The following is a 27,825-nucleotide window of genomic DNA, read 5'->3' as shown; positions in this document are numbered from 1 at the left end:
CTTCTTACAGGCAGCCCAAACCCTTGTTGGGCCAAGCCCCAACAATCCCTAATGACCCTACTCTTCAGAGGAGCCCATCATACAAAGCCAGACTGGCAAATCCACTTACTCTTGACAGCTGAGCACTGCTGAAGAAAAATCCCAACCTGGGCCACTGAAATTCATGCTTTCCTATCCCAAATAGGTTCTCAAAAGCATTCCTCAATCTTTTTACTAGTCTGTGATTTTCTCAGTGCTCCTAGTTGGTTATACTGACAAAAATGTGGGACGTGATCTACTGTGAACAGAATATTAAAAAATCTTTAGAGTACTGGATATGAGAAAGCAAAGAGGCTAAACAAGATAAATAATTCAGCCCTAATTTAGGTTCTAAGACAATAATTTCATGGCACTAAGAAATACCACTGCTAACCTATTTTTTCTTAGTTTATTCTAGAGTTTGAAAAACAAGATGAAGTATGAACCATTAGTAAAAATGGCTATTTTGAGATCCCTTCACGTCCAAGGTACCCTTCGTGCTAATTCTTTACCAATGAATACACAACTTGTTTGTTTTCATTTTAATTTATTCTGTGCAGTTTAAAATAAAAGTTAAAACATCATACAAACCACAGAAGCTTTAGATATAGTACTGACCAATTTTTAAACAAAAACCACTGAGATTATTTACGCACATTCCTCATCTTTAGGGTTACATCTTGTTGTTTGTACAAAGGTATTGTTAACACACACAGTCTAATTCCTCATATGCTTATTTGTCGAGCAGCAAGATGACAATGCATCATAGCACAAGAGGTTTCCTTTAAGAAACCACAGCAGCAGTATTTGGTGAATGTTATGCATAGAACTGACCCAGAGGTAATGTGAACATTCCTCATCAGAGGGGTAGCAAGGGACACTAACAAATGGAAAATGTAACTTTTTAATATAAAATGTTACTCTTTATGCTTTAAATGTAAAACTCTGAGACACTTTAGAAGCAGACAACACAAGGTGCTTTAACTCCAGACTCCAAAACCGAACACTATTCTATTAGTCGCTAAGAGTCCAGGACCTTTGCGGACTGCTCATTGGCTTTTTAAAGTCAACTTCAAATATATAAGCATTTAGTTTACCAGTCAAAATCTAAGCTACATTGATTACATGTTACATTAAAACGTTATCTACTGAGAAAGACTGAATTTTAAAAAGATTACGTTGTTGACTTCAAAACTGTTATTCTTAAAAGAATGCACTACTTTCAATCTTTCAACTTCTTAAGATGCCATGTTGTGTGAATCCATAACTTTATATCTTTCCATCTTTCAACAAAATATTTTGAAATGGTTCTTAAACCTAATAACATCTAAAGAAATGGGTCGGCATGTCTGTGAAATGGCTGTTCAACACATAACAATGCTTCCCCTATGAAAATCCAGTGAGTGCATTCTATATTTAACTTGACATAAATATTTCAAACCCATTTTAACAGTGCTATACAAATATTTAGTGTTTTTTGGCATTTAAATCTGAAAGATGCTACCACACAGGCAATTTTCACCAAAAAAAAAAGTTCAAAAGCAAAAGACTGATCTGGAAATAGTTAGCTAAGAAGGAAATGAAACCAATCTACCTGAGTCCTTGAATTTAGAATCAATCCTCAAAAAGATGGCATACTCCAGAACTATCATTTTGGAGGAGGGTTCAGGTAAAAGTCTACTATTTGTATGTGTTTTTAATGCTCATAACCTTGAAATTAACCACAGGATAGTCCACTTCCCACTGAATGACTCATTTTCAGTGAGACTAAAAATGCAGCTGGGATGCAGTTCTGGTTAAAATTCAGCTACAAAAACAATAAACAAAACAGGAAAAGAACAGAAACACCATACCACATAAATAATTCTGCATTAATAACTATTTCTCTTCCGTCTCTTAGTGGTCTTAGAAATATGCACTATATTATGTGGGGTGCATGAAAAGAAAGTTTTAAATAAAGGATTAGCCTGGAGATTCTTCATTATTGGCATCAGTAATTTCTCTTCACTCTCCTCCAGTGAGTTATAGCATGGCAAGTATGATCTATTATATGCTCTTAGGTATATTTCTCAAGTAAGTTAAGCAGAACATTTCTTAAAATGCTATAAAACAAGGGAAGCTTGAAGCATTAGTGCCAATAAATAATGCCCAACATATATAGCTTTACATGGATTACATTCCATTAATTTGCAGGTGACTACAGATTTGGGGGTAGGACTGCATCAGCTATCATTCTTTAATACTGACACAACAGGACACTCATCAGCTACTTAAGTTTTTCAGTAATTATTAACTAAACCTTATATAGCCACCATAAAACACAAACATGAAGAAAGCCAGCATTCAGCATTCTAAAATAAAAAAGTCTAATTTGATATCCTTCCAGCACCAAGATGCTTTCAGGCATTCATTTTTCTTTCTAACTGATGACCATGTGAATGTGATGTTTAGCTGATACATGAAACATTAAAATTAATGCTAGAAACTGTGTCACTGCTCTTTTATGCCCTAGTCATACAGCATCCAATAAGGAAACGAAGACAGAATGACTGTGCTCCTCTCGCAGATGCTCCTCTAGCATCTGCGAGCACACACACAGTTCTGCTCTGTAAATTCCCTTTTAATATGTCCAAAGGTCTATAGTATCAGCAAAGATGTGCTCATCAGGAACACAACCTAGGGCAGAGCTAGTCGACTGTGAGGAGACAAACAAAACTGAATGAGCACAAAGAATGAGGTATCAAACATAATTACAAACCTCCATAAATTGGAGGTGATGACTAATTCTGAGAAACAAAGGTGAAAAACAGAAGAACTCAGATTAATAAAACAAACTGGCTTTGCATTTCATTCTTATACAAAGCAGGGAACACTGAACAGTAAGGTTTGTGAATCCATACCTCTCTTCCCCAGTAAACACTCAGTCCAAAGTTCAGTGAAGACAAACATGGATACCTGGCAAGAGTTGTTTTACAGTTACGCAGGTATTTCCACCCGCTATATTTTCAACACCCAGTACCTCTGAGGTCTTGTCACTGGATTATTGTGAAAAAGTAGTTTCTCCACAACACATGACTTAAGCATAAAGTCCTCCCATACAAAGGGAGTGACTAACCCTACTCTTCCTAGAGAATAGTTCTTCCTATTCCTAACTACTCTAAAATCTTGAATAGATTACCCAAAAAATGTATTTCATAGAAGATAACTATTTAACATGAGTCAGTATTAAGTATTCCAATAAATAGATACCATCTTGAAAAGAAAAATAAATTTATAATGACGAGACCATTTTTATTTAATCAGATACCATCAGTTAAGATGCACTGTATTATTACAAAGAAAAACACTACCCTTGAAACTACAACCTGATGCCTTATAGCATAGAAAATATTTTATATTTATTAAAACAGTGCTCTTAAAAGATTTTTGTCACACCAATCTTGTGTGTATGTAAAGAATGTGGGAAATAAACTGGTCAAGTTATAACTATAACTTCATATTCTGAACCCAGCTCTTCTAAATCACTTCTCACGTCACCGTCCTCGCTGTCTGCATTTGCCCACATGACTTGGCCCTTGGCATCTTCAAGAGGACTGGCGATGCAGCATTTCTTGAAAGAATGCTCCACCACTGTCTTCTGTTTAATGTCAGTGGGAAGTTTTGGACAAAACAATGTCTGATGTCTTAATGACAGTCCAGCTCGACGCATGAATCGGTCACACCAGCCTCTTGTTGCTTTAAATTTTGTTTCATCAATTCCGAGGGTTTTGGCAATTTCCCCTGCCTTTGACTGCATTACTTGGCGTGTGATAGGCAATCCTTTAGCACATGCCTCACTGACAAAATGTAGTACAGCTTCATCTACTTGTGGGTATCTTCCTTTCTTAGGTCCCGTAAAACATTTTGTGGTTGCTTTGCAAGAAAATATGGAATTTCGGTCATTCCTCCAACGGCGAATATTTGCTTCGCTAATATCAAATGTTCGCCCCGCTGCTCTGTTTCCATGCTTTTCCGCATATACAATAACCCTGCGTTTCAATGCTGAGTCATAGTGTAATCTTTTTGAAGACATTTTAAAATGCCAATTAAACCTGAAACATTTGATACCAATAATACATGTCAGTTAAGGGGATGCCACTATAAGCTATAAATTCACACATGCACAAGCTAGGATAATTATGTGACTATCCTGGCTGACAGTAATGAGATGCATCCCAATTTCAGACAAGTTAAAACATGAAGAATACATTTTGAATATTAAAATATGCTTTTCAAGCTTGAAATGTTTATGAGATTCACACCAGTGCAAACAAACGAACAAAAAAATCCCAAGAGCCAAGGAATAAGTGTGCTGAGCAGAAAGCTAGCGAAACAAAATATTATCTTTAAGATGAAATTTGCAAAGGTCCAATTTGGTTTTAATTCCCTTTATTACTATATGGCTTACATGTAAATTTTTTGAACTGGATATGAAATCCAAGTATAAATGTTCTTCAGTCATTTAGTATATTTCAAAGCCAAGTCACTAAGACAGAGGCTCACAATTGCCTTTCATTGTTTACTAATAAAGGACCCTGTCTGGGATCAATGGCCTTCATCAGTAGGTGCCCTCCTTTGGCGTGCAGATCTGATTCTGTGTGGAGAGGATGAAGGGTCTTCTTCAGTTTCAGACCCTGAAGGCTCATGATCTCCCTCCTGGGATCCTGTGTCTCCCACTAGTTCCCGTAGAAACTTGAATTTAGATAAAAACAGATGCCACACAAAATACCAACCTAAAGAAAGAAAGAAAACATTAAAAAAATTATTATAATATTAGCAATTGGAACATTAGAGTTAATTGGGAGGTGTAAGACAAAACAATATATAAAAACAAATAAATACATGTAATTATGATATATTCATATAACGAGCATTTATTAAGCACTGATGATATACAAGGCCTAAGGATAAACACTGAGACTATATAGTAATGGCAAAAAGAGTTTCTGCTTTCATGGAATTTAGAACCCAAGCTTGGTGCAGTCACATTAAAATTACGAGATTATGATATCTAAGCAAGAATATTTTTACATTAAAATCAATTTTTGGAGAATTTTTTCTGGGGAAAAAGGAATTTATTTGGCAAATGTCTGTAACATTCACATCTCAGAGATACTGACTAAAAGCAAGTGTGCATCAACCAGAATAAAGGTGACAAATAGTGGGAATCAACTGTGCTATGGTGAAAATTTCAGTCAAGACCAAGCTATTAAAAGTTTCTAGAAATAATTTTCATAGAAAATTAATAATTTCTTTAATTACAAGACAAAAGAATAAAGTCAGAGAACCAGTTTTAGGTTCAAGATTTTTAAAATACTAATTTAAAAAAACAGCATTTTCATGTCAAAATTGTTAAGGAACAAACATCAGTCAATAAAAATTCAAACAGGTTAAAACTTCTAAACCCGGCTTGGTGGCTCTAAGACATTAAGAGCATATAATAAACAAAATTAACCATTATAACAAAGGGTTTTGTGCCGATGTGTTTTCTTGGTGCCTTCTAAACTCGGATACTACCCTGAGCAGCAAAGAACCATAGCATATTCTGTGGAAACAAAGCCCAACTGGCTTTTCTACCCAGAGGTTAAAGGAGGTCAAGACAATGGCCACTTTTAATGTCACTTGTTTCTTAGAATCTGTGAAAACAAAAATATCTGCTTAACATACACTCCTTAGCACTAAAAGACTAACTCCCAGGATATTTAATCCATTTCTCGGGTTTTTGCTTTCCATAACCGTTTTTGAGCATTTTGTCTGAGTAAAGCACCTAACTTTGTAAAATACTTTAATAATGTTCCAAATTAATGTGCTCTCCCTTCACCCAAAACTCTGCAAAACAGGCACAGTAAATCACTGGAAAGAGCACTGGGAAGGAGTGAGGAGTCCCAATTTACACTGAAGATTCACAAGTTATCTAGGGTTTGGTGCCTGGCATTGAGTATGCATTTTGTAAAAAACTCAGCTAATGTGAGCTACAGTGATCCCTGAGCAGAGGCACCTGAGGTTAACTGTTGTTTTTTTTAGTTATTTCTTCTTCTAGAGATAAAATTCATGTACCATGAAATTCATCCTTTTAAACTGTAAAATCCAGTGGTTTTTAGTATATTCACAAGGATGTGCGTATCACTACTGAACTCCAGAACATTTTTAACAATCCCCCCAAAAGCCCAAAACCCTTTAGCACGCACTCTCTATTCTCTCCTCCCTTGGCCCCTGGCAACCACTACTCTACACATGTGGCCATGAACTTGCCTATTCCAAACATGTCACATATATGGAATCATAAATATTTGGCCTTTGCTCACTTTGGCTGTTTTCCAGGTTCCTCTGTACTGTTGCATATGTAAGTACTTCATTTTCTTTTTATTTTCATTTCACCATATGAATATATCATATTTTGTTTAAACTTTTACCAACTGATTGGACATGTGGGTTGTTTCTACTTTTTGGCTGTAATAAAAATTAGTTTCCACTTTTTGGCTACAGTGATTATCTGTATACAAGTGTTGGCATGTCTATCCATGCTTGGGTATATATCTAGAATTGGTGGGTCCTATGGTAGGTCTGTATTTTACTGCCTCAGAAATGGCTAAACTGCTTTTCAAAGCAATTGCAGCACTCTGCGCTACCACCAGCAACACCCCCATCCTCACCCACAACTTTTACTGTCCATCTAAACAGTCAACCTAGCAGGTATATTTTGATTTGCATTTTCCTCATAAATAATAATGTTGACCACTTTTTTGTGCTTATTAGCCATCTGCCTAATTTCTTTGGATAAATGTCTAGTCACTCATTTTAAAAATTATTAAGTGGTGTTTTTTATGTATTACACAGATGCTTATCAGATATGTTGTATGAATATTTTCTCCCATTCTGTGAGCTATCTTTTTGCTGCCTTGATAATGTCCTCTGAAGCACAAAAGTTCTTGATTTTTGAAGAAGTCTAAGTTATCTCTCTCTTTTATTTAAGTTTTTTTAGCTGATTATGCTTTTGGTGTCCTATATAGGAAACTACTGACTTATCCAAGGTCATGAAGACTTACACCTATGTACTCAAAGAGCTTCATAGTTTCAGCTCTTGAAGCCAGATTTAAAGTTAGGTAGTCAGTGTAGTTAGGTAAATGGGGTATAATATCGAGTGTGAGACCTAAAATGGAGGCCATGTTGAGAATGAATTCCGAGAAAAGTTGAACAAATCTTGGGATGTTAATGAAGTCCAGGAAAAGCCCAAGGCCAGAGCCCATCCGAAAGAAGTGATAATGAACAGCCCCCAGCAAACTTGAAGATGCTGACTCAGAAGTCCTTCTGGACCAGATTACTTCTTTGGCCCACCTGTGTCCCACCCCTCGGGCCTTGCCACCTACATTCCATCACTGAAGGAACTATAAAAAGGGGAAACAACCGCACTTCCACGGATTCCACCTCTTGGGTCCCCTTTTTCCTCCGGGAGAAGTCTTTTCTGCTGCCCTTTAATAAACTTCTAATTTCCACTCTGACCTTGCCTCGGCGTGCTTCTCTAGTGTTATTCTTCAACATTGGGGAAGCAAGGACTCACCTGTCAACGGCGGTAACACTCTTACATTTAAGTCTTTGACCCACTGTAGTTAATTTTAGTGTGAGAGGTGAATCCAAATTCATTCTTTTATTTATGGATATCAAGTTGTCCCAGATCATCATTGAAAATATTTTTCACCCAGAACATGGTCTTGACAACTTTGTCAAAAATCAATCACTTAGTAGTTTATTTCTGGAGTCTCAAATCTACTAACTTTGTATGCCTAGCTTTATATCAATACCACACCATCTTGATTACAGTAACTTTGTATTAAGTATTGAAATCAAGTATACACCCACTGTGTTCTTTTTCAAGTTGGTCTTTTGATTATTGAGTCACTTGCATTCACAGGTGAGTCTTAGAATAAGTGTGTCAACTTTTAGGGAAAAGGCAGGAAAAATTTTTATAGGGATTGAACTGAACCTGAAGATTACTCAGGGGACCTACACTGTTTTTGTAATACTTCCCTGTACTCACCCAAATCTTCCCACATTAAACATGCATGGTTTTGATAATCAGGAAAAATAATTAAAAAGTTGATAAATAAGGCTGGGGATATGGCTTAGTGGCAGAGCACTTGCCTCATGCATGTGAGGCACTAGGTTCGATCCTCAGCACCACATAAAAATAAATAAACAAAGATATTGTGCCCATGTATAACTAAAAAATATTTTTTTAAAAAAAGCTGATAAATAAATAAAAATACTTACATAAACTGATTTTTTAAAATACCTCCTCAATGTCATTAATTGGCCTAAATTAGTAAAGTCAGTTGCTTTCAATAGATACTTTAAAAAAAAAAAAATTTCCAAAGCTCTTTAGTTTTCAGAACATAACTTCAAGTTGTAAGAACTTATTGACAAGATACTGTGTTAAACACATTATAAAAGTGAATGTACTATCAAGAAATTATAAGTTAGCAAAGCAGAAATAAATAGTTCAGTATAATCACCCTTGTTTGTATTAACTGGGATAGAAGCCGATTTGTTTTAGCAAAGACTGAATAATAAAATTATTTTTCAATTAAAAAAAAAAAGAAATTATAAGTCAGTAAAAGATGATGGTCTTGACTTCATTAAGACCAAAGACTCCAACAGTGTCTACAAGGTAATAAGTGACCATAAAGAAGAATAAGGGAGATGATAAGAAAGGGGAAATCTTTTACTGAAAGGAGATCATGATTGAAGGGCCATCACCACTGGATTTCTAACCATAAAATGTTCTAGTGACCTTGAGATGATTAATATTAGAAAACAAAGTCTCTAGCACAAACATCTACAAAATAAAGAGCTGAGGGTAGTAGCTTCTTCAATTTTTATAAAACACACACCCTCAAATTTTTAAAATCACTGTCAGTAACCAAATAGTATGGAGATTTAATTCCAAGTGAAAATTCTGAAGGCAGTGACAATGGGAAAGACCTCAGGGTCTAGAGAAGCAAATTATACCATGCCCGACCACCACTCTCCTTCCATCCAGGCCTGCTAAACCATGGAGTCTCTATACTTCTATAATTGTTATCCTCAAATCTGGAGATAAGCAAACATTAAAAGTGTGCAATTCTGCCTAGGTTTATGTCCTGTGTGGTTTGCTTGGAAGGATGTGGACAGTGGCACTGTGACAAAAAAAGCATGAGGTAGAAAAATTCCCCTAATAAACGTGAGGAGTAAATCTGCTGGGCAGATGAACAAATAGCCACTGTGGGTTTTTTACAATGACTATTGTAATGATAGGGTGGGGAGGGCAAAGAAGAGATAAATCCTAGTGTTGATAAAGAATGGTACCAGTAGTCACTAAATTGACTAGTTCAACAAGATGTCCTCTGAGGGACTTAACTTTTGACAGAACTATAAAACAACCTGGGACCAGGCGCAGTGGCGCATGCCTGTAAACCCAGCCACCAGGAAGCTGAGACAGGATAGCAAGTTCAAAGCCAGCCTCAGCAAAAGCAAGGTGCTAAGCAACTCAGTGAGATCCTGTCTCTAAATAAAATATAAAATAGGGCTGGGATGTGGCTCAATGGGCAAATGTCCCTGAGTTCAATCCCTGGTTAAAAAAAAACTTAACCTGGGGAGAGATGGAGCAGGGGCTGGGGTGAGGGGACTCTCTAAATCACAGTACCTAGCACTGAAGATGCTTCTACGCACAACAGAGTGTTTATCAAACAATGCTACCAGTTTGAATAAAGGATGATACTAAAAATTATAGGTAGTTTAAAGGAAAAGCAACTACCCAAGACATTTTGGGAAAAGAAGCACTATAAACCCCCAATGGGTATACACAGGAAAAGCATGACTTAGCAAAGAAACTAAGAGAGGCACTATAATGCCAAATAAAACTGCTAAGATACTCAAAGATATGTTAATTAGACAGGAAAATAATAATTGTCTTTAGAAAAATTGGGGATAGAAAAGTTTTGCACATAACACCTAATGGCCAAATTGTTATTTAGTTTAACTGAACTATCTCATCACATATTTCTGGCATATCACATTTCTTGTAGCTAATAGGGCTCTGATCTCTAATATTTTATTTGTGGTAATCTTACAACAAATACAACACAAAGGAGAAAGTCATATACATAGTTCATCTGTTATTCTAGTAAAGCAGCTTTTAATTCAAGTAACAGAAACTCTAAGACTTAGCTAAACCAAAAAATGGCAATAAACTGACATGGGTGTCTCAGAGCCCATGGGAGGAGGCACTCCTACCAGGGATCAGAACTAACGTCATTCTCTCAGCATTGTTTCTGCACTCTTCTTCATCCTTCTCTATGCTTCTCTTTGCACAATGCCGCTCCTTCCCCATCTTTCTTTCTATGACTTTTTAGCTCATACTCTCAAAACATAGCCTAGAAGATCTGCTCCATTATGTAAAGGATCAGCCCTACCTCCCTCCGGCAGGGCAGGTACTGGGAACAAGCTGTAGGGCCTATCTGAAAGGATGGGAAGTTTTTAAAGACTGGAAGGGTGTGGGTAAGATAGACTGGAGAGAATCCCCAGTAATATGTCTCCTCTATCTTTATTAGGTAATATACTCCTGCAAGACAGTTTCCACTACTAGAGCCACCCAAAACACCCAAGCAGGCAATGCTTTTTTTGCTGAATAAAGCCTAACGAAAACCTTCAATCTTCTTGGAATCTGCCTTAATTCCTTTAAAACTTCCAACACAACATGACCTTTGATGAATATCCACATTGCAAGAGGTACTCTGGAAGGACAACCTGGGGTGGGGAGAAGGTAGCAGGGGATGAGGCCAGGCAGCATATTTTCTCTTTTAGGGAAAAAGAACACCTGTAATGTAAGGCAAGTTTAAAAGCATTATTCCAATGGAATAACTCTAGCTAAAAAGATATGATTACCTATATCTAAAAAGAACAAAGATTATTGCAGTAATTATTAAGAGCAATCAAACTGGCTACTTATCAGAATCTGCTGGAGAGTTTTTAGAAACCATAGAGTCAAAAGGTTCATCCCAGATATCCTATGTCAATACCCAAGGTTGTGCTTATTATTTTTAAGCTTATTAAGTAATTCTGATGTCACATGTAAGTTTGTAAAAAACAGAAATGAGAGTGAAGAAGAAGCAAGAGTGCTGCTGCTGATCAATTATGGAGACTGGCCGAGGAAAAGGAAAAAAATATACACAGTGAAATGCCTCTAGGGAAGAGACTAAAGCAACAGCTGACCAGAGCGCCTGCCTGAGAAGACTCCACAGGTCACATTAATACTTCCTAGTGAGACATTGTGAGTATATAAAGTGAGCTACATAGAAACTTCCCTGCCATCACTTAGGAATGGGGTGATGTTATAGGAGGACAACAGATCTGGTGTAATGGATGGTGCTATGTTTTAATGTTCCCTCCAAAACTCATGTTCATCTGTTATTTTACCAGTATTAAGAGGTGGTGGGCATCTTTAAGAGGTGATCAGGTCATAAGGGCTCTGCCTTCATGAGTAAATTTACACAATTATCACAGGAGTGGGTTAAGTGTCAGAAAAATGGTTTTGTTAAAAGTTGGGCCCTGTCTTGCCCTGCATTTGCCTGGCCCTCCACCATGTTATGACATGGCACAGAGGCCTTCACCAGATGCCAGCACCATGCTCCTGGACTTTCCAACACCTGAAATGCGAGCCAAACCAACTGCTATTGCTTACAATTCACTCAGTGTGTGGTATTCCATTTAACAGTAGAAAACAGACTAAGGAGGACAGAAGTTGGACATAAAGATGAATGTCTCTGCTCTAAGCAGAACTGTACTATCTGGTGACTAGAATGGGTTAATGTAAACTTTATGTATTCAGAGCTCATTCTCTTGCATATTATGAATATAAGAAAAAACAAATGGGAAGTTCCCTAATATAAAACGAAGTATCAACCTGTACATATTATTGGTTGCAAGAGTAGCTAATGTACGTAGGTCTGTCTTGCAGAGGAAGAGGCTTCATAGACACAGGGGCAGAATCACCAGTTAGGATGTATAATTTATTTACTATAAAACTAGAACAACCTAATTTGGATTCCGAGTCCTAGAGTAACTAACTTCTTCTGGGTATGCATATGTATTTGGGAAGCAGAGGATGAGGAAAGAAAAACCACTAAAACCTAGGCAACCTTTTACTGAAAAGGACTTAATCCTTGTACAGAAGTACAGATCACATAATTCCTCCCACTCAAGCCTGACACACATACACACTAGAAACATCTTATCTACTCTTATTTTATAGACATGTGTCTTACACAGCTGTCCTGGGATTTAGAAAGATTAAGAGGGGAAGGAAGAAAAAAAAAAGGGAGGGGTGAGGGAGGAAGGCCTACCTATAGGTACCTATAATCAGAAACTAAGGCTGACTATTAAAACAACTGTCCTTCACAGCATGAAAGGTGAGTTTGTGCCTTGCTCCAGTCTCACACTGATAAGCACTGTAAGTCAGAAAAATTGGCTGGCAATAGAGGGTGTGTACTGTGGGATAATGAAGGACCACTCATTTATGTGTGCTTAGTTATTACTAAGCATTAGGTCAAAAGATAAATTTCATGAAACACTGTGCTTCTACTCAAGATAAGTGTGCTAGCAGCAGAAGGGTAGTAATGATAGATGAACTTGAGTGATGAACCACTGCCACTAATATGCCTGAAACCCATGGGAATAACTGTAATTTCATCTTCAATTATATAGTTCTTGGATCACAAAGTGTTTTTACATTCAACATTTTATTGAATCCTCATAATTTCTCTTAACTTGTTAAGACAGCAACCCCTATTCCCATTTTTTAGATAAGAAAACAAAGGCTCAAAGTAACTTACAGCTATTGAAGAGAGCCAATTTACCTAAGAGAAAGCAACAAATTTTAACAGTGCATATCAGGTTTTTGTGGTGAAGGTATGGCTGAAACACAAGATACAGTTTAAGGAGTAGTATGATTTCACTTATCTGCTACAAACTGAGTGTTTATATTCCCGCAAAATTCACACACTGAACTTAACACACACATTCCCTTTTGTGGGGGTATTGGGATTTTTTTGGTATAATGGCTTAACTTGAACCTAGGGCATATAACCACTCAGCCACATCCCTAATCCCCAGCCCCCCATCTTTTTTTTTTTTTTTTGAGACAGAGCCTAAGTTGTTGAAGCTAGCTTTGAATTTATGAGCCTCCTGCCTCAGCCTCCCAGATTGACAGGATTAGAACCAGCACCACCAAAAAAAAAAAAAAAAGTATGAGCCACCATGCCCAGCTCTTCCCCTCTAGAGCAAACTGCACACAGGAGACTACTATCGCTGTGACAGAGAATTTTAAGTATCATTAATATAATTTTAAAATCTTTCAACAATGCTATTTCCTCAATACAAGATCTCTTGGTTGTTTGCTTTAGAACCTCAGGCTTACTTTTCATAAACCACTGTATTAATATTGATTGTCCTCTCCATGAGATGCAAGTTTCTTAAGGAAGGGAAATGTAGGGTTTCCACTGTATTCCCTATGCCTTAAAACCATACTGGCACACAGGTGATTCTTAAAACCAACCAACCTCCATTCTCCCTGTGCTGCCTCACAAAAACTACCCATGAATTTAAAGATTTTTGGATGTCTACCAATTGACCTATTTCAGAGTTCAATGTTAGCTCTGAAGATTCCTACTCTATAATATAGTAGCTAAAATATGGCAAGAACTGGTGGTTTCCTTTCACGAAGATAAGGAACAACCCTATAAATCAGGTTGACCTGAGACGTACAGTACATCCTACTCAAAACACACTGACATTAATATGATGTGAGTTAATTACACTTCAGCAAATAAGAATCATAAATAAGAATCATGTTTAGCAAAGTGGTGCATGCCTATAACCCCAGAAACTCAGGAAGCTGAGGCAGAAGGATGGTAAATTCTATGTTAGCCTCAAGAAACTTAGTGAGACTTTTGTCTCAAGAATTTAAAAAGAGGCCAGGCTCAGTGGCATACACCTGTAATCTCAGCAGCAGGGGAGTCTGGGGCAGGAGGATTTCAAGTTCAAAGCCAGCCTCAACAACTCAATAAGGCCCTAAACTTAGCGAGACCCTGTCTCAAAATTTTAAAAAATATATAAAAAGGGATGGGGATGTGGCTCAGTGGTTAAGCACTCATGGGTTCAATCTTCGGTACAAAAAAAGAAAGAAAGAAAAAAGAATTAAAAAAGAAAAGGGGCTGCGGGTATAGCTCAATGACAGCGTGCCCTGGGTTCAATTCCCAGTACGGAAAAAAAAAAAAAAAAGTGATTATGTGTCAAAATCTTGACATATCTGTTTAAATAACTGGAAGGCCTGAGGTTGAAATGGCTCCAGCACTTGGGTTCCTACATAAGCAAATCAAAACCCAACTTGACATAAACAGCACAACTAGACTTAAGCCTATACAATCAGAAACTACCAACAAGCCTCTGACTAGAAACTTTCTACTTTTTCTACCTTGTTCCATGCACCTTTCTCCCTCATACCATTTGTTGGTAAAACCCCTTTCTATTTGGCGCTGCCTGATTTATGAATCAGTTTGCTCAAACACATTGCTTGAAATGTTAGTGTGCCTAAGTTTATCTTTGAACAGGCCTTTGCAGATTGTTACAAAAACCAGTGAACTAGATGACCTGAAAACTGTTCACACTTTTCTTTGATCAACACATTTTACCTTATTCTACCATTATCTTTGAAATATATATTATTCTAAGCAAAACCATATTAAATTAAGGATATTAAAAGTCTAAAACTAGATTGTCTTTGAAAATCCATTTTCAAACATTAATTCCATATTTATTCACCTGTATTTCAATGTTAGAGAGATTTCAATGTTAGCAGATAAGCAGAAACTGTCAACCTCCGTATTCCCAGATTCCACTATCTGACTTCACCTATATGCTAAAACTAAAGATTGGGGCATTGCTCAAGCTACGAAGCTAGTAAGTGGCAATGCTGGTGGTGTGATGTGATCACAGTCATAGGTGGCTTGAGTCCAATTCTGTTCACTCTCACTAACCCCTTGATTTTGCTAGGCACAGCAGGAACCTGGGACTGGGTACTCCACCAAGCCTGTTAATTATAGCCTGTGCAAAGTCTGGCAGGCCAGACTGAAGTAGGGTGAGAAACCAAGCCAAACTCTGAAGGGGCTATGCTCCTATCTTCTCCTAGGACTTATGCTGACTGGGTTCTAAGTCTGCCCAAAAACTTCAAATCCCACATACTCTTTACAGTGACAGAGCAGACAGAAGTGACCTCACTGCTGCTGGATCACCCTAGAATCAGAAGGCTTCCATCATTCCCAGCCTCTACTGTTTTGGCCTTAGTTCAAGTTTTAGCCAACACTTCACGTAAACCTACTGAGATAAGAATTTAGGGATACAAGAGGAAAAAAGATACACTGAATCTCTCAAAAGAGACCTGCCCAGGAAGCACTGGAATGCAGGAAGTGTCCATGAACCCTGGAACGCAAAACAAGCAACTTCTGAACAGGAAAACCCAGCCCTCATCTTTCTGCCCATGTCCTTGCCCATGGAGAGCGGCATGATGCAAGGCAATATGCAAGTGCAAGAAAAAGTGATGCAAAACTAAGTAATTCTGCCTGACTCCACCTCTAGTTTAACCCTCTAGCTACTGTCGCTCTGTGAATATTAGAACACAAACCAAGGCACTGCTTCTCACTCAAGACAGCCTGCATTCTCCCTTGAATGTGTACTCCTTGCTTTCCTAAATAAATCTCTGTGCCTCATCTGACTCGTGCTGAAATTCTTTTCCATCAAGTACATCAAGGACCCCATCCTCCTGAGTCGAGGTCTCTCCAAGCCCTCCTCAGGTGATACTAGCAGGTTTCTTTGCTTCTATTCTCCCCCTCCCCACACGTCAACATAACAATGTACAGAATTTTAAATTCCCTGTGAAAAACTCCTACCCAGCTCCCCATTGCCCTTAAAAAAGGACAAACTCTGTAGGTAATAGACATAAAGTACCACAATCCATATACCTCTGGTTCCCATCTATATCCTCATCCTAGCTAATTATTTGAGGACTAAAAATTCATTCATTCATTCAAATATTCATCAGCACATACTATGTTCCAAATGGTATCCTTATTGCAACCTATTTGTCCAATGATAAAATAGAAAAAATTGAAAGCATGTTGCCCAATGAATGAGAATGAATTGGGAAGGTAAAATAATCAGGTTTTGTTTTAGGTGAAAATTCTGAGATCTGAGACAACCAGAAGGAAAAACAGCAGCCTGGGTATTAGGTATTGTTGGGTTGTGTACTGGAGTTATCTATTGTGAGAATATCTTCCCTAGTAGAGTATAAAGTCCTCGAGAGCAGAGATCATGCTTTGGACATCCATGACCACTAACTACCCCAAGCAAATGTACATAAAAGTTCAGTAACTGTATTTTACTAAATAATATAAGGGCTATTCATCTTGAAGCAATCCTAGCTTGTACCACACTGAAGACTTATAAAGAGAATTTTAATAATGATAATGTCTAAGGAATTTTTCATTCTTTTAAACAGCTAAGGGGCTAATGTAACAGTCATCCACTTTATGCTTTGAATATATCCCTTGTTGCTCTAAAACTGACATGTTTTTTCTCCTCCCTGGCCTTATCCCTGAACTTCTCCTCCCCAATCTTCTCCTCTTTGGTTTTCTCCTTCCTCATCTCTGCTCCCTAATCTCAGAAAACAGGATTCCTCTGAATCACCTCTTAAAAACCCCCTGTTCCCTGATGGGCAGAATCACAACCTTTGGGACAGGAGTCTCGTGTTTCCTTTTTTTTTTTTCCCCCTTGCAAAGCAATAAAACTTCTTCCTTTTTCTCAAAACCATGTCCTCATTTTTAGACTGGCATTGGGGACAAGGACTAAGCTCATTACTTACTACTATGTAATGTGCCAGGCAATATTCTAGATTCTAGGGATAGAGTAGTAAACAAACCAGAGAGGTCACTGATTTCATCGAGTTTACACTCTAAGTGGTAGTGTTAAATAAAAATTACAGGAGGCCACTGTTTTGGACTAACCTCCTGTATAGACCAGGCTAAAAATCAAAATGGAGTCACTCAGGTTAAAGTTCCATGTCACTGAGCTGAAACTGCTTATCTGACCTTCCAACAAATCAGGATTAAGTAGAGAACAGCCAAATGTCTCAAACAGGCCAGTTTCAATTGGCATGATAATGAAGTTCCTTGTGCCTTAATCCTTACACAAGAAAAGTAACCTGAAGTAACCTGATGTTAACCAATCAGTTATTTTTCTATTGTTCTGTCCTACTGGTCCCCCACCTTGCAAGAAAAATAACTTTGAAATGACAAATCTACTATTTGTTCTTTTATGTCTTTCTATGTCTTTTATGTCTTCTAGCATGGCCCATCAGAACTTATTCTATTTTATAAATTGAAGTGCTGCCTCATTCTAGAATCAAAAATAAAGCTGATCAAGATCTGATAGGTCTTCCAGAGGGAGATGCGGTTGTGGGTGCAGCAGCTCTGTCCCATCAGCCCTATTTCAAGTCCCACTGCTCTGCTCGTTCTCCCTGAAAAACAATGCAGTCAGGAAGCCACGCCACAGTCATGTTTTTTTAGATACCAGAAAGACACCCATGAAACCAGAGGCTGTGTTTCACTGAATCAGAATTACCTAACCAGCCTGAGAAGTGTGTATTGACTTGATTAGAGGTGGCAAGGTTAAAAGAGCCTAAGAGTAAAAGGACCAATGCCAACCAAGACTTTGAAAAACACTACACCTTGTGTGAAGGTTCTAAGACATAATCATTTCCAGGTGAGAAGCCATAGCCTCACAGTCCTGAGTCTGTTAAGCAGATTATTTCTAACAGTGCTGGGTCAAGAGTCAAGGCCAAAGTCACCAGTGCTGGTACCTAAACCAAATTTTTTTAATAAATTATCTGTTGTTTAAAAAAAAGCGATAGAAGAAAAATTCTGAGATGCTCTAAATTTAATCACAAAAGGGTAAGAGGGTGAAGAGGGAAAAGTCTATGGGTTGAAACCAATTAGACTATTAGACTGTTCTATTCCTGAAAGAATGTTAAAACTCTGACTTAGAGCCCCCAGCATCCATCTTCCATCTCCCCTCCTATAGCCTCCTGCTTACATATAAAATTTCCAAACTCCTCTCTCCAAACAATCCAGAAACAACAAGTACTCTCCTTATGGACCATCCTTCTGTTCCAAAATGGTCTGTGCTTTGTGTTATCCTGCCTCTTCTACCTATAGCCAATAGAAGTTCACAGTAAACAATGTATGGTTTCCTTCCCACATTTTCATTATAAAAATGCTTTTGGTTCTTAAATCCAGTGAACACATTTATAATTGTTATCTAACCCTGTTGCTGGTAGCTGCAGAACTTGCCCTAGGACCTTGTCCTTTTCCAGTTAATATCTATAACAGCTCAAAAAACCCTTTCATTTCAGAGAACTCTTAGTCTCCAGAGTTTGGGTTCAACAGTTCATTAAACTGAATTGTCACACTGTTGTCCTCTGACACAGGAAAAAGACTCATGAAATAACTCATTTCTGAAAGTGCAAAATGCTCTGAAAACGAAGAGTAAAAGAGAAAAAGAGTGTTTGGATGGGCTACCATAAGTAGTCAGGGAAAGTCTCTGAGATGACATTTAATATGAAACCTGAATGATGAGAAACCAGTCCTATGAAAAGCCTGAGGAAGAGAAAACAAATGTCCTGCAAAAGGCACAAAGCTGGCCCATCCTTGAATGTTGAGTAGTAGTGAGAATGGAGAGAGATCAGAGAGGTAGATAGGGGTGGGCTGCAACAGACAGACCTGGGTTGTCCCCAGTAAGAAACTTGGAGTATTTCAAAGGAATGGTAAATCACTAGAGGATGGGTTGTAAAAGCAAGGAATCATCTTTTCCCCCCACTTTTCAATTGGGACATTATAGTTATACACAATGATGAAATTTATTGTTACATATTCATATGTGCACAAAATATAACAATATAATTTGGCCAATATCATTTCTCAGTATTTTCCCTTTCCAAGGAGGGACATTTTTAAAAGATTACTCTGAGGACAAGTGACAACTGGTCTAGCAAAGCAGAGGAAACAAATATCTGAATGGCAGAAGATAGCAGTTGAAGCCAAACACAAGGAAAAACCTCACAAAAGGCTGGAAGGAAGAGCAACAAAGGAGTGGTGGAAAGTCTACTCACAACAGTGCACTCTTACAATACCCAAGTACGAAACGAGAGAACTCCTTTCTGGAGAATACCCACAAAGAACCTCCAGATACTAACAACGGGGTAAAACTCTACAGAACAGACTGTCACTGCCCAGCCACCCTGCTCTTAGCCAGGAGCTGACTAAGAAATCATCATCATCCTCTATTACCTCACCCTTAAATATGAACAGAGAGCAGACCACTAGCCAGGTTCAGAAAAACCCCCACACGAAGAGCCCAGGCCCCATTTAGTGTGTGCACACCTGTAATCCCACTTAATCCAGAGTCTGTGGGGCAGGAGGATCACAAGTTTGAGGTCAGCCTGGGCAACTTAGCAAGATCCTGTCTCAATAAAATACAAAGGGCTGGGATGTACCTTAGTGATAGAGTCCTTGCCTAGCAAGCATAAGGCTCTGGTTCAATCACCAGTACCACAAAAAAAAAAAAAAAAGGAAAAGGAGCCTAAAGCAAATAAGCAGAAAGAAACATAGGGGAAATAAAGTCAATACAGGAAGAAGAACACTTTATCAAAATAATATATTACATATATAAAACTATTATGTTTTGGAAGATAAGACTGAATGCAGACATGTAATAAAATAATAAAAACATTCTATAAAAGGGGAATCAGAGAACAAAAAAAGCTCTGATATTAAAAACTGTATAGCTAACACTAAAATTCAATACAATCAATAGAAGATAAAATCCAAAACATCTCTAGAAAGAAGGATGGCAGTAAGAAAGAAAATAGAAGACAAAAATTAAAAATTAAAGAATGAGCCCAAGAGGTTCCACTCCAAGTAACAGAAGTGTTAGGGGGAAAACACACACATACAAAATAGCCTAGAGAAAATTATCAAAGGGCTAGTAGAAATATTTCCAGAAATGAAAAGCAAACTCCGAATTAAAAGGATCCAGCAAAATGAAAGGGACACATACCAAGATGTATCATACTGACATTTCAGAATGTCAAAGATAAGAAGACTATTCAAAAACATCTAGAAAGATGTCCTATAAAGACAAAGAAACAGGTTGAACTGAATCTCTCAAAATCAAACCTAGAAGCTAGAAATCAATGGAGTAATAATTCTAAAATTCTAAATGAAAATTATTTACAACCCCAGTCTATTGTTCAAGAGTAAAAAATAAAAAAAGACATTTAAAAGTACGTGTTAGCTCAAAAAACTATTTTCCCTGTATTCTTTCTTAGAGTTACTACAAAACATGCTCCAACAAGAACGTAAACGATGCCATGAATCCAGAAAATGTACAGAACAGGGTAGCAGAGAAAATTCAGCTTCCCATATGAGAATGACAGCTGCTGGGAAGAAAGAAGGGCCCTGGGACTGGGAGGGGAAAGAAGGGGAAGAGCAATTTATTTAAACATATGAGAAATATTACTCACAAGCATGTGTTAAGGATTATAAAACACTGGAAGGGGGATCTAATAACAATGGAAACATACAAAAAATACTAAGTAAATTTAAAAGGCAATTGTTAACTTCAAGAAACATGAAGAACCAAAGAAGAAACTATATGTGGTCACATTATACCATTTGACCAGCAGGGAATAATAATTACATAGTCCAAATATAAATTCTGACTATTAAGTTAGCCAAAAATTGTGTTATTAATGGCAAGAAGGTGGGGGGAGACTCTACCTTAACAATGTCTAAAATTGCAAAACCAGAGATAGCAATGAATATGTTATATATAAATATAGAATTAAATAACCAGGAATGCAGTGAATCTAAAGGTTAAAAGGAACTATTTTCTTGATCGTATACTACTGACTTTTGAAACTGTATTTCTTCTATTAAAATCTGATTAAACATTTTCTTATTAAAAAACTGTCTGTAAGAGGCTGAGGCAGGATCGCGAGTTCAAAGCCAACCTCAGCAACAGGGAGACACTAAGCAATTCAGTGAGACCCTGTATCTAAATAAAATACAAAATAGGGCTGGAGATGTGGCTTAGTGGTTCAGTGCCCAGGTTCAATCTTCCATACAAAAAAAAAAAAGAAAAGAAAAGAAACTGGTGCTGGGCACACACACACACACACACACACACACACACACACGTCTTTAATCCCAGCAGCTGGGGAGGATGAGGCAGTTTTGTGAGTTCAAAGCCAGCTTCAGCAATTCAGCATGGCCCTTAACAACTTAGCAAGACGCTGTATCTAAATAAAATATTAAAAAAGGGCTGGGGATGTGGCTCAGTGGTTAGTAGTTAAGCACCCCTGGGTTCAATCCCCAGTAACAACAACAAAAAATTCTAGCTAGTATGTGGTAAGTGATTCAGAAAGAAAAGATGGACTGGAAAAAACACTAGTAAGGAAATTAAAGCAGCCAAAGACAATGGTGATGATGGTGATGACGGTGATGAAGGCAGCGGTGGTGGCTGCATTGATAATAGAAAACAGAACATATGGGGCTGGGGATGTGGCTCAAGCGGTGGTGCGCTCGCCTGGCATGCGTGCGGCCCGGGTTCGATCCTCAGCACCACATACAAAACAAAGATGTTGTGTCCGCCGAAAACTAAAAATTAAATATTAAAAAAAAAAAAATTCTCTCTCTCTCTCTCTCTAAAAAAAAAAAAAAACAGAACATATTTCATATTTCTTTTCAGGGAAATAAAACAGAAAACTTGCACAGGGGGTTGATGTGCATGGAAGGGGGAGTAAAGGAAAGGGTTAAACCAAGGATGATACCTAAGTTCTTGGCTTGGCCCACGGAGTGAAATACGGAATTCTTTAAATGGGTAAAACTGGGGAAGGAACAGGTGGTAGGAATCAGAAGTCCTGTTTTAGATGTATTAAATTTGAGATGCTTATTAGATCTCCAGTGAGACTAGAACAAAAGTCTAATGCAAAAGCTGGGGACTCAAAGAGGAAATCAAAGTTGGAGGCATAAATTTTGGACTCATTTGCTACATCTGGTATGTAAGTCAGTAGGAATGGATAAGGTAGCTTAGGGAGAGAATAAGTAGAAAACAGAAATATATTTGTACATTATAGAAACATAGCACAAAAAATAAAAATAGCAAGCATTCCATGGAGCAAGAGCAAGTACTAGCCCATACACTACTTCAAAGAGAAACATAGATGGTGGTTAAATGTATATACAAACCAACTGACACTTGTAATTGATGTACTTAGGAAAATATGGAGAATAATATAATTCATTATGAATTGTGGTAAAAAGAGAAAAAGTTAAGAAATTCTAGGGGATGAGAAGATGGGGAATGGAAGGAAGAACACCATGAAAGAAGAGTATATATATATATAAAAAAAAAAAAAAAAGAAAGAAAGAAAGAAATGCTTGTGAGAAAATGCTCAATTTTATAGAGTGAGTATAACAGGTCAAGTTCAATTAGGATTGATAAACAACTACCGACTTGGTAACATGGCAGCCATTTTTTACTGAACTTGGCAAGGGAGCTCATTGTATAATGGGGGTGGAAAACATTTTAGACACGAATGAGAGGTGAGAATAAAGAAACCACCAATACAGACAGAGGAAAAACCTTCCCAGGAACCTGAAATTTGAAAAATCAAGAATTTGCTATATAAAAGAGCCTATAAGAATTCTAAAACAAACTCTGCTATAATTCCTTGTAGCAGATCCAATCATGTTTCCAGTGCCTAGGAGGCACTGAACACTCAGTTTGCAGACGAATGAAATTAGAAATCAAGAGACCCAGCCCCCCAAAGCAAAAGTTTTTAATCTGTACTCTATGTTTGGGTTTAAGAAAGGGAAGCCACGAGAATGTAGAAATCAACAGGGGAAATGTAACAGCGATCCATTTCATGCCTTCAATGTAGCCCTTGCTGCTCCACCACTGCAACTTAATTTTAAAATGGACATGTTTCTTCTCTTCCCCTCTCCCTAATCTCCCCTCCCTAATCTCAGAGGGAACAGGATTACCTTTCTTTCCCATTTTAGGCAGTTATCTGTCCTTGAGCACACACCCACCATAGGATCCAAGTAATCTGGACTTTGGGAATGGCCAGAAGATCTCAGAAATTACTATCTCCCAAGTTAACAAGTGTATTACAACTTCAACCAAGAACACAGTTAATGTAGCCTCCACCTCTTTAAAAGCCCCTAATCCCATTGATGGGCAGAATCACAGCCTCTGGGAAAGGAGTTCCTGTGCTTCTCAAAGTAGTAAACCTTCTTTTTCCTTTTTCTCAAAAAAAAAAAAAAAAAAAAATCATGAAATCTCTGAACTAGAAAAGTCTTGGTACAACTTTCTAAAAAAGTAAGTGTTCATAAATAACATTCATCAGACTCTCAAAAGGGCTTGTGACCACCAGAAAGGTAGCAACTGTTTTAAGGACAACCACCTCAACTATCCAACTGCTCCCTCACCTTCCAGCCAGTGCTAAAGACATGGTGCTTATTATAGACTGAAATGTGTCCCCTCTGTTGCCAAATTCACATATTAAATCCTAACTTCCAATGTGACTATATTTGGAGATAAGGTCTTTAAAGAGGTAAATTAGGTTATATGAAGTCATAAGGTTGAGGATCCTAATTCAAAGAATGTTGTCCTTTATAAAAGATTAGGGACACAAACACAGAAGACAGACCATGTGAAGACACAGGGAGAAGGTCATAAACAAACCAAGCAGTGAACCCTCAGAAGAAAATCAATCCTGCTGACACCCTGATCCCAGATTTCTGGCCTCTTGAACAGTGAGAATTGATTGATTAAGCCACCCAGTCTATGGTATTTTGCTACAGCGGCCCTAGCAAACTAATACAGTGCCCCAATTTCTCAAGGATGGCCTGGTCCTTCTCTCCTCTCCTAAGTCCCAACCCCATTCTAGTCATCATTAGGTCTTCTACCCCATCATTAGGTCTCCAAAAAAGTGTTTGAATTACTTCTTCATAAAGCTATCAGTTCTTGACCAATCCAATCAAATAAGGTGTTATATACCTCACCACTCTTATTCTGTGTTTCCTGAAGCTAAAAGTAAGAAACTTTTAGAAAAATGAATAAATAGATGCTGACAAATGGCAAAGCAAATAGAAACTCTGATGCCTCACAGTAAGTTTGGCAAATATTCTATTCAAGGTGTGGTGTGGTTTGTATGCCACATCCCTATGTCCAGGTAACTTGCATGTTCAAATCAAAAGGGATAAGGTACATTCCTCCTTCACCACAGCCAAATAAATCACAAGAATCTGGTTTTTCCTACTTTAAGAACCTTAAACATCTTCAATTAGCCTAAAAGGCAGACATTACAAACAGAACTTTGAGAGACACTTCAATTGTTTTATATCCTCAGAAAAGAAAAGATGCAAGTTAAAAATTTTAGCTCTGATATCATAGGAGGAAAAAAATTAGGGCTGGGGATATATAGGTCAGTGGTAGAGTGTGTGCTTATTATTTATAAAGGCCTTGGATTTCGCCCTCAACACCATCAAAATCGATTTTAAATATACATACAAGTGTATAAATAGAAAGATATATGCACAAAGGCACAGATATCTTTTCCAAGCATAGCTCTAATACCCTTAACTGTGTAATGAAAAAGCTTTGTAGGATTTATTGTGAATTCTGACTAATTATTGCATCAACTGGAACCCCTACTTTAATCTTTAAATATAAATAAACTCACATCTACTTGAAATACTTTGCAAATTTTCACAATTGCCCAGCCTCTTTGCTGAGACCTATGATTACCAATTACTGCGTATAAAGAAATTAAAAAAAAAGATCAAAACTACTCTTAACACTGCCTTGGGAAGAAAGTTTAATGTTCTCTCATTCCAAGAAGGAACATACCCAAAACAGTACCACTACTTCAGGACGAAGGGTTAGGTTACCTGACCCTGGAAGTTTAATATAGCTGTTGTTTTTAAGTTCTGCCTGTTCTCAACATTTCTGGAATTTAGCTGAAGCATGAACACGAAGTAAACAATTTCACGTGCGCTGAAAACCTAAGTATGTCCCAATCCTGATTAAATGAAAGTAGTGAACCCTCTCTGTCATTAGGGTCAGAACCTGTAGAGGACAAGGACAGAGTAACCGATCGCTTCCCCTGGAAAACAGGCCACATGGTCAAAATCTGGGCAGTCGGTGGCAGGAAGGGCAACCCCGGGCAGCCGCCAGGGGTGAAGCAGCATCTGGTTCAACCTGCACCGGAGATGCCCAGCCTGCAGCCCGTCGTCGCCGTCCCAGGGATGCCCGCGGGCCCGCCACGGGCGGGGGCACGGCTCCGCGCCCCCGTGGGCAGGGAAGGGGGCGCCGACGCTGTCCAGCTGTCCGTCCACGCCTTTCTCGTGGGCTGGCTCTTTCCCAACGAGACCCGACCCGAGAGCCGGCAGCCCGAGTCACACCGGAGCGCGGAACTACCCCCGCGGCGGCCGCCGCACTCACCGCACACCATCAGCAGCAGGACGATCAGCAGCGTGGCCACGAACACCAGCAGCGTCAGCCCGACGTTGTGCCACATCTTGGGCGGAGGGTGGTCGCCTCAAGGCGGCGGGCGCGGCGGCGGCGGCAGCGGACAGGCGCGAGCGGGCTTCAGTGGCGGGCGCCGGGCGCAGCGAAGCGCCGGGGCGGCATGGGCGGCGTGCGCCCCTCGGCAGCGCCCCCAGGGGGCGGGGCGGGGCGGCGCGGAGGCGGGCACCGCGGAGCGGCCGTCCACCGACCCTCCTTCTCGCCCGCGCGGGCGGGGCGTAGGAGGGAGCTGGGCCTCGGGGCGCCGTTACCCCCTCTTCGCTCCGGGAAGCCCGGGACCGCGACGCCCGAAGACCCCGGTGGCAGCCGGATGCGCTTCCATGGCAGACGCCGAGTGTCTGAGGAGAGGGGGTGAGCACGGAGACACGCAGCGGCCACAAGGCCCAGGTTGTCGCCCGCCCGAGGATCCCAGGGCCCCCAGGGACGCCAGATGTCAACGACTCCCGGCGGCTGCCGCAGCAGCTTCTCGGCCCCTGGCCCCCTCCCCCTGCCGCAGCTCATCACCAAGCGCCCCCTCCGCTCGCCTCCGCCAGGACGCGAGGGCTTCTGGGAGGTGTAGTACGAAGCCCGGCGGAGGCTGGAGTGAGCTGTCCTGCTAGGACTACAACTCCCAGAAAGCATCGCAACCAGGCTTCGCTTCCCTCTCCAGCAGGCCCCTCCGCCCTGGGTCTTTCTCCGGCCGCCACCTCTGTCTGCGAACTGCGAGCGGGTGTACTCAGAATCCGAGTGCTTGGCTGCCCGCTCCTGCGCTGTCTTGGGGCGCCTGAGGGATTTCAGTCATTACTCCACGGACGAAGTCGTTTGTTTTAAGTTTGCAGAGGGAGGAAAGGGTAGGCGAGTGCCTGAAAAACTGGTTGCACTTGAACCCAGCCTTATTGCCCTGGGCGAAGATTGGATACTTGGGACGTTAGAGGAAGCTCTCTGGTCTCTGGAGGGAGGGAACGGAATCAGCTTCCCCCAGCAACAGATGTTGTGTTCTGTTTTTCATAGGTAATGTACTTCAGAAATTCCCGGCGGGTGACTTAGGATATCTGCTGTACCCTAATTCACCTGCCTGAGCTGGAAGTTTGATTCTTCTGAAACCAAGTGACTTATGACCCACAGCTGAAGGCTGCCGCGCTGAATTGAACATATTTGTATGAAAACACTTTAATAACCTCAAACACACTACTTAAAACCTTTCTACTCTGCCACAAATTTCTGTTCCCTCTCTTCTATTTCCAAAAGCAAAGTCTAAGCAGCAATCCCTAAATTTAATAAGAATATCGTAGACATTTATGGCTGACTTATTTTGTGAGCTGGGTTCTGTAAGGAGCAGCATTGTGAACAAATACTGTATATGAAAATACATTAAAGGATGGTTATTTGTTTTGCAGAAGATCTAATATAGAATTACTGTGAAGAATGAACCCAGTACAGTTAAGTGGTAGTTGGTGGGGGGGGGGGGGTCAATTTATGCTTTTTTTCATGGATGACTCAATTCTATTGCAAAAAATAAAACATTTTATTAAAATTTGATTGAAAAGAGTGAAGAAGTTTATTTTAAGGGTTTTGTCTTGTTTCACATATATTGAATAACTCTAGGTGCTGGGGATAGAGCAGTGAATGAAACAAGATGCCTATACCTAACATGCCTTCATTGTAGTTGGAAAATGCAATCAGCATAATTAGGAATATTGCAGGAACTGCAAATTCCTATGAAGGAAAGCAGGACAGTATGATGAAGACAGGTGTTATTTAGATTGAGGGATTAAGGAAGGCCTGCCTGAGGAAATGCATTTGATCTGAGACCTGATTGACAAGGATCCAGCCATGGAAAGACCTAGGGAGAGAACATAATAGGTAATAGGAACAGCTTGTGCAAAAGAAGCAGACAAACTTGGTCCTCTAATCTTTGGCTATGTTTCTCAACCCTGCGTACTCATTCTGAACCACCTATGGATATTGGAAAATTACAAATAGCCAAATCTCTTCCTCATACTGAATCTGAATCTCTAGAGGTAGGGCCCAAACACAGTTTTTACAAGCTCC

The 27,825-nt window shown here is 39.3% G+C and overlaps 1 protein-coding gene across 1 annotated transcript; it reads right to left on the bottom strand.

The window, feature by feature from the left end:
• Positions 1 to 577: 577 nt before the first annotated feature.
• Smim13 (small integral membrane protein 13) lies at positions 578 to 25,890 on the bottom strand. The gene is made up of 2 exons (XM_027948064.2): positions 25,711 to 25,890; positions 578 to 4,790 (listed from the first exon to the last, which is right to left on the bottom strand). Exons 1-2 carry the CDS (start codon positions 25,784 to 25,786, stop codon positions 4,603 to 4,605), a joined length of 264 nt encoding a protein of 87 aa, XP_027803865.1. The 5' UTR covers positions 25,787 to 25,890; the 3' UTR covers positions 578 to 4,602.
• Between the last annotated feature and the right edge of the window lie 1,935 nt (positions 25,891 to 27,825).

Source organism: Marmota flaviventris, chromosome 6 (assembly GCF_047511675.1).
Source record: "Marmota flaviventris isolate mMarFla1 chromosome 6, mMarFla1.hap1, whole genome shotgun sequence".
In the NCBI taxonomy this organism is placed as follows: Eukaryota; Metazoa; Chordata; class Mammalia; order Rodentia; family Sciuridae; genus Marmota; species Marmota flaviventris.
Note: the sequence above shows the minus strand (reverse complement) of the source record. Positions and strands in the feature narration are given on the sequence as shown.